Source organism: Pocillopora damicornis, chromosome 1 (assembly GCF_964200805.1).
Source record: "Pocillopora damicornis chromosome 1, jaPocDami1.2, whole genome shotgun sequence".
Classification (NCBI taxonomy): Eukaryota; Metazoa; Cnidaria; class Anthozoa; order Scleractinia; family Pocilloporidae; genus Pocillopora; species Pocillopora damicornis.
This window is the reverse complement of record NC_142670.1, coordinates 7631159-7644088: the sequence shown is the minus strand read 5'-3', so window position 1 is coordinate 7644088 and position 12930 is coordinate 7631159. Positions and strand designations below refer to the sequence as shown.

The window sequence follows — 12930 nt, the reverse complement described above, 5'->3', positions numbered from 1 at the left end:
TTTAGTTCCTGTAAGCTAAACCAAATGCAACACTTCTAGATAATTGCCAAGATCGGTCGGAAATATCTTTTGCCAATATAAACCCAAGGCTTGATAACTCTCCTTTTAGCAAAAACCAGCCGTTTACTCGGTGCTTACAAGCACTGCGGGAAATGATTGTCATGCAAATTATTTTTGTTGGGTATTTCGGCCGAAATTTAGTCGCAGTAAGCCTTTTTACTCGAGTAAAAAATATGACAGGTACGAAACTAACTTTTCACGCAAATGCTTCATTCGAAAGTTAAAGGTTCGAATTAGGTTTTTGTTAAGAGCACTAGCATCACAAGAGTTGCTTCGAAACAATTACGCCTCCACTTGTGATATTTTTTGTTCGCTTTTTCTAACGATCCTCGCTAAGTAATGCAGAGCGGAAGATCTTACCTGCACGTGCCACGCACTAGAAGGTATTATTGACAAAATATGTGACGTTTTCCTTTTCTTGGAACAATAAATGGAGATAATTGCTCACCAAAGCTAAATTAGTTATTTAAGTTCAAAAACTCTCAGAGTTAAAAATTTGATTCGCTAGATATGAGTGTTCCCTGTTTTCGTCGCCAATATATCTAAATAATTATTTCAGTAACAATGAAGAATCTGTAATGTTAGAACTTAGGGATTTTAGTCACGCGGAATATGGTAAAAGACCGGTCATTATTTTTCACCCGCGAGGGAAAAGGAGGATTTTTTAAGGGAAGACCGACTTTATGCGTTCGAAGACCTAAAAACACAACTGGTATTGTCATACCCAGTCGACCTTATCGCTTAAGAAATGCTCGCAATAGGCCTATTTGACTCGAAAAAAACTAAATCCTGAAAAAGAATAAATAAATAACAAAGAATTCTCTTCATATACAACTGTGTTCATTGCGATCTTAAATTGCAAACCACTTTGTTGGGATAACAATAATAATAATAATAATAATTTACTGTTTTTGAACACGGGCATAATAGTTCTAAACAGAATTCCGTTAACCGTTTCCTAAATATTGACGGTTTAATACCTAAAAGCTAATACTAAATGTTTTTGTCATCAAACAGCTGTTTCAGACTTCCCTTAGGGCTTTTCGAAATGTGTTAAAAATGGTCTAGAATAAAGGAAAACACATGGACTGAAACAATATCAATGCAAAACATTTTTTTTTGCGGAATAATAATCTTAAACAGCTCCGTCGAAGTTGTCAGTCGTGTTGATATGTTTGATTTAACATTGATTTCTTTATGAATTAGGTATATTTTATGCAAGCATTCGAAAGACGAAAAATTTTCTACCTTTTTCCTTATTCACTACGTGATCGTACTTAAGTACAGTTTATTATTATTATTATTATTATTATTATTATTAGTATTATTATTATTATGTAATTAACATGTATGGTAGGAATACACGGCTACATGCAGCAGGCTTACTGATTTCAAATAGCTCGTTTTCTTTTTGTTTTTCTTAGGCACGGGAATTCAAATAGATCCGAAAAATTCGTGGCGAAATTAAAATCGGAATTGCTGCTGAAGTTTGCTTACCCTGCATTTTCATCGTATAATTAAATGCCCTTTAACCAGTTAGAGCCCTTGTTATTTCGAAAGGTTGCTATCTTTGTGCAATACACGTATTTTGTTTTTTTGGTCCATATTTCTAAAGCCTTCTCAAAATGCGAAGACAGCTGAAAAACCCATCATGCGATTTGCATAAATTTAAAGAATTCCTTCATTCCCACCCCTCTATACCTTAGATATACGCGCGAATCTGAAATGTTACGACCGCGCTTCTATATAGCTAAAAACACCTGTCGACCGTTGGCAAAAAAAATCAAATCCTTTAGAGGCATGCTTGCGAGAGCAAAAGTACAATTTGAAGGCGATAATGCGACGCGACCACAAGAGCTACATGGGGAGTCCGTGTCTGTCTTTATCTTTATTCTCATGTTGATATTGTCCAGACCACTCCCATTCTTTATGCGCAACCACTCTGGCGTTGAAGGTTCATGTTACCATTTTTAACTCGTGAATTGCGCGCATGCGCAAGAGCGAGTTATAGATGCGATGTGGGGAATGGCATACGCTCGCTCGCTCGCTCGCTCGATTGGTCGATTCCTATAAACTTTTTTTAGATTTTAGGCTTTTGAGTGCATTTGATAGTTTTTGGCGAGCAATAAACAGACGAAATGGCGACCTTTGTTGCTAAGAATAGTGGTGGGGGGAAAAAGAAGCCAATGATAATCTTAAAAGAGTTTTTTTTTTTCGTTTTAGTTTCAACAAGCGGCACCAGCGACTGGCAGGCATGCAAGGATTCACGCTAAAATAACAGAACAACCTTCGTTTTTCATGAAATTGTAATTTACAATCCTTGAACTTGAGAACAATCCGAAGATTCATTGAAAATATCACTTACTGCGAAGCGCTCGGAGTTTACAGATGTTCAAAAGCTTTTTCTGTTATGGCGTGAGGTTGAGGACAAAATTGATCATTACGTTTCGTCGCGTATGTTTTTCCTGTGTGAAGCAACAAAAGATGCCGGCGACTGACGAAATTACAAGTTAACACGAAAATCAAATAACACCTAAACAAACAATTTTAGCTACCGATTTTCAGTGAATTTTTAAAGAACAATTTTCTTTTAAGTTTTAAGACAATTTGAAGATTCAACATACATACAACGTACTAAAATGCGAAAGTTACACGCCACAAAATTGATAAATAGGCCTGAAATGAAATTCTTTCTTGTTATTGATTATATGTTGCCTAGCACGTGACTTAAATCTACCCAGGCGGAGATCCAAAATGACGGTGGCAGGCTTGGCTTAGTTATATCACTCAAAATTCGTTCTCGTTTGTCTCATTTGATAAAGAGGGAATCGTTAATATCGTTAATATCGTTCGTATTCATATGAGAGCACTAAGGATTGTTTGCAAGCTACCTATGACCACTCCAGCTGATGAGATCATGAAATTGAGGCAATGGAATCCCATTTCTTTGTATTATGTTAAAAGACTGCTGGTTCTGACCTATCGATCCTATCATAGTTTAAATACAGAGGATCTAAATACTCTAATTTCTAAGGCAAAAACAAATTACAGCTTAAGAAATTCTCTAAATATTGAAGTGCCAAGACCAAGATCTGAATTTGGCAGGTCCTCTTTTAAACACAGGGCCGCCTTGGCATGGAACCTACTTCCCCATCATGTCAAGGAATGTGCTAACTTAAGACTGTTTAAGATCAAGCTTAAGGTTAATAAGCATCTTCTCAATAGCATAAATTTTGCTAAAGGTTCCTGCTGTGTTTCAATGAAACACGATGACTTTCTATATTTTTAATTACGAATTAATACTTGTTATATATTTAATTATCAAATTAGGATTGTGTTCAAGACAGATTTCACTCAGTTTTTCCAATTGTATTATATATTTTATTGTAATTGTTTCTAAGTTGTAGTTAGGCAGGTCCACATCAGGACTTCGGTCTTGCCAATCCTTCTAACCTGCATTGTTAAATAAAGATGTATGTATGTATGTATGTTAATGTTTTCATTAAGACAGTATTGCCTTGATTTTCTAATATTTACAACGAAAGACAGTAAATTTCACTTTTCACCCACATTTACTTCCAACCTTTTCTTTTGAACCAGAAACAAAAATGATAGACGTTTAAAACACATGACATCATCCACCTTGTCAAATGTAATTTGTAAATGTAATTTTCATTAAGACAGTCTTGCCTTGATTTTCTAATATTTACAACGAAAGACAGTAAATTTCACTTTTCACCCACATTTACTTCCAACCTTTTCTTTTGAACCAGAAACAAAAACAATAGACGTTTAAAACACATGACATCATCCACCTTGTCAAATGTAATAGCATGATCATTTCAATTGTGACGCCCTCTTATCCCAACGTTACTTTGTTTATTTGCTACATTAGCGAATACTGAACTACTGCTCGTACTCTAGATATGACAATCAAACACAAAATTCCCTAAACCAGATAACATTAAACATAAGCTAAAAAATCATGTGTCAATTCACGAGTTTGCTCACAGAACACTTTGATCTCTTTTCATACTACTTATTTTCACACATTGCTCACGCCACTCGACTTCCGGTATTTTAACGCACAGTTCGACTTCCAGTGTGTCGATTCGTCAGCGACCGTAGACGAATATATACATATATGCTCTTCTGCCATGAAAATATCGAGTAAACCTCAAGAATTTGAAAAGAATACTAGTATGCAAAATATCCGATGAATGATGACTACTTCAAGTTTAGTTAGACAGCTCCTACATCCGAAACTAAAAGTCCCTTTCGTGTGGGGAAACGGCCTGAATCGATGACTAATTTAGCGAGTGACGTGTGACTCATAATATGAGCGAATTCTGTTTGACTGCACCAACACAAGTTTGGCATTTTAAAACCTGAAAGGAGAAGTCGTTTACCAAATTGAAAGGGATTAAGTTACAGATTAGCATGAAGTCCATTTGCCTTGAAAAAATTAGAATAAGTCTGATTGTGAACCTATACCTATGTAAATAATACAAGCTTCTGAGAGTGTGAAACTTTGTAGAAAAAACAGATAAATATTAGTTATAAGTTTACGCGCTTGAAGGGAATGGAATTTACACTGATCTCGCTAGAAGTCTGTTGCACGTAGATAAACTTTCTGTGAAAGTGGTTGCGATTAGAAAAAAAAGATGAAATGCAAAAAAATTTAACATACAAAACTAAAACAAAGAAAGGAAGGTTACGAAGTTACTGAGAGAAATTTTTCGGAGACTCAATAAGAATTATCTGGGATATGAATATTGAGCCCTGGAATGGACACTCTGAAAAAGATGCAATTTATTTCACCAATTAACAGCAGTATTTGATCCTATCTTATTCATGTATGTGTGTGTGGTTTCTTTTTTAATTAACAGATTTGGGAATTTTCCTGCGCTTGTTGATACGTCAATGGCAGGTGAAATTTAGTTCTTATGAATTCAATAACTTCAGCAATATCCCGCAGGCATGTTTAAGGCAAACAAAGTGAAAGAAAGAGGAGGAATTTGTTAATTACTTTATGATAATTGTGACGCTCTTACCACTACACTACAGCAGCAGAGAAGGAAGGAATCATTTTCTTTTCCATGGATCGGGAATTCGAGAAGTCTCTTTGTCTTGGGACTGGAATTTCTTTCATTTTGCTTTCAGTTTTGATATCACTTCCAAACATCTTCGTTCTGATTGCGTTGTACAAGAACCCTTTTCGCTGTTTCAAAAAATCCTTTGCTGTATTTCTCGTTTTTATTTCTTCAGCTGATTTATTTGCTGGAAGTGTGGTTTGCACTGGAGAAGCCGTAATGCGATTTTCCTGCGCCTTTGGAGACAAAACGCTACCAAAGGATGGAGACGTCGTTAAATTGTTGGGATACACGGGAGTCAACAGCTCTATCTTATTGGTAACAGCAATGTCTGTGGATCGCTTTATATCAGTAACTTTTCCCCTCTTCTATCGCAACAAGGTCAAGCGAAAACACCTTATTCTGTGCAATGCGAGTATTATTGCTTTCTCGACAATGTTTGCCTTGCTACAAATTACCGGAATCTCAATTGATACCTATGTGTCAATAGATATACATCTGCATACTACATTTCCTCTTGCAACGACTTCTGTGTGTTATGCCGGAATATTCGTGATACTACGAAAACGTACCCGAGTTGACATTCCAAGAGAACACAGAATGCGTGGTGAACCAGCACTCCATGTCATGCGTAGGGTCGACAACGCCAAAAATGAACGGAAAATTGCTATAACATCGTTGTTAATTTTGCTGTTTCTAATATCATCACTTGTACCTTATTTCATAACAGTTATTCTGGAGGCAAACTGTCTCGCTTGTCGTGAACAAAAGTGGCTATTTGTACTCAAAGAATCATCAGTCGTGTTCTTGTTTTTCAACTCTTTTGTCAATCCTTGTTTAACAACCTTTCGTGTTAACCAACTGAAAGAGTCTGTCAAAGTAGTGTGTTTCCACCGACGCTAAAACTATAGGGTTTGCCAGCTATTAAGTTTGTGTTGTGGGTGTTTCAAAGCCAATGTTCATTTATAGCGTCCTTCAGATGTTAAAAAAAAACCAAAACGGAAAAACAAAGAAATTCATTACACATTCGTGAAAGCACAAACGAAAGCGAGGGTCTGATGGGGTCAACCCCTTACCGTAGAACGGCATGGTAATTTAGCCGTTAGGCATAAAAACCGACAAATTTTAACCGTGAGTCATAACAAACCTAACCGTTATTTTTTTTTCCTTAAATCGCAGCAAAAAATAATTTCAGCTGTAGAATTGCCAAAAATTAAATCGTTAACCGTCAACCCATTGAAACTCCTCAACTAGAGTGAGTCCAGCAAATTTAAGATTACCACTAATTGATAATTTAGATTAAGTGGTGAGATTTTGGATCCACAATGATATTTATCTAATAACCTGTTAGATGATAGTGTTGTAATCATTTTTAGCCTATTCATTTCCAAGGACAAATACACAGTAATGGAGAAGGGTAGCTGCGTAATTGCATTTCTTGAGTCGCAATAAGACAGTTTCTCTCCCTTGACTCAAAATGCCACTCGCCGTAGAGAATTGCGACGCTGTGTGGTTACTAAACATTTGTGATATTAGACTCGCTTTTAATTTTCTTCCTTTAGGTTCAGAAAAGACGCTGAATCTATGTCATGATTTTTAAGTCCACGAATTTGGGGCCTTTTGGTTTATTCATTTGGTAAACAATTCACTAATCCGCAAGCAAGTTTTACAAAAAAATTTAATGAATTTAAATCTTGCGATGTTGAGGTCTTGGTAGTATACTCCATATATTTTTATTAAAACTCTGCGCAAAATATTGCATCGACCAACGTTTTTATTAGACAGGCTGAATGTAGTAATCATGCCAGCTTTTAATATATTTGACTGCTCACCACAAATGATAAGGTTAAAGTGTGTTAAGCTGATAATTAAGTCTCCAAAACAGGCGCTAAGAAAGAAATTGGACGTATTTTGAACCACGCATAGACGAATGGCAAGGATTGAAATATTTCCCATCAACACCATGCTCTCATCTTCAAATACACAAGATGCCTTCAAAGACACTGCCTTTTCAATAAACAGGACCAATGTCACATTATTATAATAATGCCAGCTAGATCCCTTTACCTTAAATGGTGGAACATTTGAAAGCGAGGTCAGGCGTCGGAGGGTGGATCAGTCGTCTCCAACAGATGGGGTCCGCTTGAATACCACAGAGTCTTCTAAGGGATCGGGAAAATGTTATTTTGATAAATAGTGCGGGTCTCAAGGTGATAGACTGACAGAAAGAAATTATATTCGACAATTTTTTTCCTCGACTTCGTCTGGGGAATTATTCGTTAAAAATGAATAATTCTCAAATAGTTTGTAATTGGATTGTCAGAGAAGTATCGCTTTCTTTCGTTACGTTTGATTTTCCCTAGAAATACGAAGAAACCGCGTTGTCATCATTTTAAACAATTTTTGCTTCTTTAGTATTGAAATTACCTTGCACTGAATGATTATAGTAATATACAACGTCATCCATAAGCACCTACTTAAGTAAAAGCATATTGAGGATATTCTCAGGTGATATAGGTCTCCCGGGACACGGATAACGAAAATTTCCATCAGTCTATCTAACTTCTCGCTGGGTACTTTTCCAGTGTTTCATTCCATGCAGAATTTCAGGTTTATACTCCTTAGTTAATTTCAGCAAAACCTCAGCCTGAATTCCATTCAAACGTAGCATGTGGCCTTATTTACAAACAAGTTGTGCATGAGCGAGCTAATAGGGTAATGATATCAAATAAAAAAATCGGAACTGCGAACAGGTGACATGCTCCTGTCATATACCATATAAAGTTGTGCATAGAACAGTCGGGGTGGAGGATTGGGACGACAACGCAGAAGAGTTAACTCAATTCTCTAAAGACGAAATAAATTCATAACTTTCTAATGAATTTCTCAAATGGAATAATGGGTTTGGCGTCCCTACAATGGTGCCATTTGTCGACAACCCTAATGCAGCCTCAACAAAGCATTTGTAAGCAGCGATGAATTAAAAAAAAAAAAAAAGAGTATTTCGTCCTCGGGTTCCGTTCTCAGACCACGAAAAATTTGGTGATTCCACCTTGCTGGTTTGCAAAGGGCGGTAAAGGAATGTAAAAGACCATAAAACGCACGCGCACAGCTATTGTTTTGCCCATCAAAAGCTTTTGGTTTCTCTCGTTTTCACTGCCGTCGCCGTCGTGGTTTGCTTAAGGTCACTGCTGGCGAATAAAGGACTCTATTTGCTTTGAGCCTGGTGTGTGGTATAGCTTGCTTAGGAACTTTCTGTTAATAGCACTGTTGGTGGGTTATTCGACCATAGAAACAGAACTTGCTGTGGTTGTTATCAACAAGATTGACTAAGGTTCTATTTCTGCAACTTGAGAGGAATCCTTTGTTTGGCTTGTTCATAGGCTCTTTAGAGCAGTGTAGAGTTAAGCCAGTTAAACGGAGGCTGTATTCCTCATTGTTTTCTGTTGGACAGAACTTCCAAAACTGCTTACATCTTCTTTTCTTTGCACGCGGATGACAATTCTTAAGGAATGTTTCAACTCGTTGATTCGAAATGTTGTCAATAACGGGTTCACAGTTGAATTTAGAAATAAGAATACCACTGAAGATTCTTTCAGCACAATAAGCCATTTCTTACCGCGACAACCAGAACAGTTCGCATCAACAAGAATTGATGCAAAGTATGGAATTAGGGAGATGATTAGGAAAAGCAGAATTAAGAAGGAAGTCGTGACAAATTTCCTTTCTTTTTTAACACGCGTTATCGTTTGCATGTCACTAAGATAAGCATTTGTCGAATTGGCCTCCCGTCTTTGAAAATCGACTCGAGCGCGTTTCCGCAAGACAAAGAATATTCCTAAATAAGACAAACTTGTCGTGATAAGAGGAAATGTCGTGTGCAGATGTATATCTATGGAAATACACACATCAATTGGAATCCCAGCAAGTTGGAGGCAGGCAAATATCGCAGAAAAAATAACGATGATTGAGTTGCATAAGACAAGTGTCTTTGGTTTAACGGTGTTTAGATAAAAGTGTGGGCAAACGACCGACACAAGTCGATCCACGGACATAGCAGTGACCATAAGGATTGAACTGTTGATTCCAATGTATCCTAAAATTGTGGGAATGTCACCTTCGCCAGGAAACTCTTTTCCACGGAAAGAACACAAAAATCGCGTTATGGCTTCTCCAGTGCAAACTACACTCCCCACAAAGAGATCTGTTGCGGTTATGAACGCTAGAAACACCGTGAAAGTTTTTCTGAAGCAACGAAGAGGATTTCTGTATAGAGTTACTAGGATTATCGCATTGGGAATTGAAATCATAAATATCAGCGCCGCAAATGGAATTCCTGTTCCAAGGCAGAGAGATTTCTCAAACGTGCGCTCCATCGTAAGTGGAAATGTGTTCAGAATTTAAGACTGAATCCCGAAACGATCCGAAAATTGTATCGACAGAGTTTGTTTCTCCATAAACCAATTTCCTCAAGTAAACACTACGTTTGAAATTAAAGACAAGAAATTGTTTGTTTTGTTAATTGCAGACTATTTGCTTTCCTGACGTAAAGAAAAAGCCAACAGCATCATCTCACCTGTCAATGCGTTTACTAATTAGGAAACAAAAGGCAGCGCTTTCAGAGACGTAGCTTTCGCCAAAAGCAAACAATACAAATAATTGCGGGAATAATTATAAAAATATTGCAAGTCTCTAATTTTGCTTTTAGATTTCTCAATTATCATGAAGGCTTTTGATGACTTTCCAAGTCCTAATTTGCAAAATAATCATCACGCACACCAAGTGCTTAAAAGCACACAAAAACTGAAATATTGAGAGGATAAGTCAATGCAACATTTCCTTGTTTTCGTTCTATCTGTTCCCTTAATGCTAGGTGACGCGAACTAACGACGGACGCAAACACCACTTGTTTACTCTTGATATACAACACAAAGGTTCCTACGTAGTATAAAGTAAATATATATTTAATATATATTCATCTTTTGTCGATGTAAATTGAGGATATTTCCTTCCATTTTGGTGAAAAAATGTTCATTACCATCGTTATTTTTTTATAATTCCTTTCTTTTTTCGTTTCGGTGGGTGACAAATGATATAACTTAGGGATAAAACACAACAAAAAATAGAAAATGCTGTACCTTGTAAGAAACTTTATTGATTCAAATAAAACCTCGCCGTGTGCCTCCGTTAATAAATGTTTGCAATAGCCTTGAGCGATTTATAAATATTTTATTTAATTATTTAAACTGCAACCACTTGGAGGCGCGAGTTTTCTATCACTGCATCTATTTCCAAGAGATCTCCATCGTTTCATCAGATATTCTTAGATAAAAAAAAAAAGTTATCGTATGAAAGCGTCTCATTTATGCAAAGACCCGCAGCAAAAGGTCTGTTGTTCAATATTCCTACAGATCAATCTAAAATAAAAATTCCACTTTTCAGCTGTCATTATACTTGCTATAAGTTGGCTGAATTTTCTCTAAATATCAAGGCAGATAGTATCATTGTTACGAATTCTTTTTGGTCTGCTGCTCATCTACAATTTTCTTTCTTTTTTCTTTTTTTTGGCAAATGTATCCTAACTGGCGAGATAAAAATTGAGACGTTAAGAAACTAAACAAAAAACCCAAAAAAAAACCATACTATATCTATAAGAAAATCAAACATCACCATATTCCAAACGAATGAAAATGGAGACGAACTGTTGAGTGTTCCTATTTACTCTCTAGTCGGGCATTTTGATTGTGCACTCGTGGTAAACTGAAATGGTAACAAATAAGTGAAAAAATCTTCTTGCGGAAAACTCCTTGATATGTTGCTTCGCAGAGGCTATTTCAACGTCAACTCCGTTGTATTCTCTTGACTATTGACCTTTACAAATATGATTTGCCATCCGCGTATTTAATTGCTATCCATTTTCTTGTAACTTGAACAGATCTGTCTATCCCAAATCATGTCTACAATGTAACGAATTGAGATCTTGACACATATATCAATTCTGAGAAGTACACTGCAAAAACCCGTCTGCAACATCAAAATCACGATCTTCAAAGAGAAGTTACAGATCAGTGATTAACAAGAAAAACCATATGCAATCAATTCTTTACTTAGATTTTACGCAAATTAAGAGCTTTGCCCTACAATATAAATTACTTCTAGGACACTCTACCTAATTCTATGCTCCGTTGCGCAGTGCTAAAACTGTGTTAGCGACATGGTTTTTCCAGCTATATAGCGCTAAATAACACAGCGCAAAAGTGTTCTACCAAAGCCTCTTAACTTTGCTAATGAAGTGCACATCGATAACGTTTTTTGACATGCAGAATCTTTCACTTTGAAACATGTGAACTTTCACTTAAGCATGGAGCACAAGTAATCGCTAATAATTTATGACTGTATTTGGTTTTAGATTCAGCGAAATAGCTCGCTATTAATTTTCATATGTAAACTGTGTATTTATATTAGTTGTATCCTATTCACTTCTTGAATTTATAAAAGTAATATTTAACTATAGATAATTTTTCATAACTTTCAATTATCTCATTCAAATTCTCACCCGGGGGAGCCATCATTCTTCGACAGTTAAATTTTCATTGCCATCTCAACCAAGTTGCAGTGTTAACGATTTAAAACACGTAAACCATCCAAAATCTCCAATTTATATGCTTTACATTCTTTTAAGAATGGAGCCTTAAATCTCTATCTTGTTATCATATCGCATCGACCAAATCTGAAACACTGCAACAAGTTTTTTTTCACGAGTCGACAAAAATTTGTGCAGAAAAATGCTTTTGCCTCCACGAGCGAGCAAACCAGAAGTCGGTGCGTAATCGTCACTCAAGATTGTGGCATTAAATAGAAGCCACGTTTTCGTTCTGAGTCACTTTCCTTCGGCTAAACTCCTCGTGAGTCCCTGGACACTAGGCTACATTGACCTATAAGTTCCTTAAGCTCCTTCTTACACGAGGTACTGTGATGAACCAGTAGCCAAAAGAGCTATCGATGGTTTGCATGTTACTTGTAAGTGCTTTGCATCACGTGTCTTTCCTTATATAGCCATTCATAGAGCCGTTCATGTGTCGTTTCTTAGCTTCGAAAACAGTTGATTCTGCGTCGCTATCATCCCCGGTGTCACTCAGCATCAGACTGGTACTTAAATATTTACCTGAAATAAGAACATCGAATCCAACAAAAATTTCGTTAAAAAAGAAAACAATTAAATAAAATAAAGGGAAAAGTGAATAAATAAACCGAAAGGAAATGAAGTCTCAATTTTATCTTCGCGATCGCAAATATTCCGCAGACCAATCATTTGTATGGGCTGGAAAGAAGGCGGCCGAATGTGTACAACTAGGGCCAAAATTGGGAAAACTTTAGGCGTGAAAACTTTAGGCGTGAAAACTTTAGGCGTGAAAACTTTAGGCGTTAAAACTTTGGGCGGGAAAACTTTGGGCGGGAAACTTTGAGCGGGAAAACTTTTGGCGGGAAAACTTTCGGCGGGAAGACTTTGAGTGGGAAGACTTTGGGCGGGAGAAAGGGCAGGAACGCTTTGGTAAATACGTCGTATTTCGCAGGATTTGTGCTTAAATGGTAACCAGGCTAGAATGCCTTACTAAATGAGGAGCGTTCCTACACAATTTATCAATCTAGCCAACGCCACAAGACCGGCATTAGTTACACGAATACTTGTATTGAATCCGGCACTATTCTATTGTTTTTTGGGTTTTTGTTTTCTTTTATCGCTTCTTTTTTATCATGTACGATGTTCCTTTTTATC

General features: G+C 36.7%; 3 protein-coding genes across 4 annotated transcripts in view; 1 reads left to right on the top strand and 2 right to left on the bottom strand.

Annotated features, from left to right (window-relative positions):
- Window positions 1-4952: 4952 nt before the first annotated feature.
- LOC149051726 (uncharacterized) lies at window positions 4953-10473 on the top strand. The gene has a single exon (XM_089184809.1). The coding sequence runs from the start codon at window positions 5160-5162 to the stop codon at window positions 6054-6056; it is 897 nt and encodes a 298-aa protein (XP_089040935.1). The 5' UTR covers window positions 4953-5159; the 3' UTR covers window positions 6057-10473.
- Window positions 6947-9928, bottom strand: LOC113667365 (uncharacterized). The gene has a single exon (XM_089184746.1). The coding sequence runs from the start codon at window positions 9527-9529 to the stop codon at window positions 8567-8569; it is 963 nt and encodes a 320-aa protein (XP_089040872.1). The 5' UTR covers window positions 9530-9928; the 3' UTR covers window positions 6947-8566.
- Window positions 10284-12930, bottom strand: part of LOC113667357 (dyslexia-associated protein KIAA0319-like protein) — a 26651-nt gene continuing 24004 nt past the window's right edge. For both annotated transcript variants that reach the window (XM_089183919.1, XM_089183922.1), the window contains one exon: window positions 10284-12318. In XM_089183919.1, the coding sequence (XP_089040045.1) occupies window positions 12188-12318 (131 nt within the window). In that variant the 3' untranslated portion in view covers window positions 10284-12187. The remainder of the gene's footprint in view (window positions 12319-12930) is intronic.

Bases quoted from the DNA above. Each gene is read 5' to 3' on its own strand.
- LOC149051726 (XM_089184809.1), top strand. From the start codon at position 5,160: ATGGATCGGGAATTCGAGAAGTCTCTTTGTCTTGGGACTGGAATTTCT.
- LOC113667365 (XM_089184746.1), bottom strand. From the start codon at position 9,529: ATGGAGCGCACGTTTGAGAAATCTCTCTGCCTTGGAACAGGAATTCCA.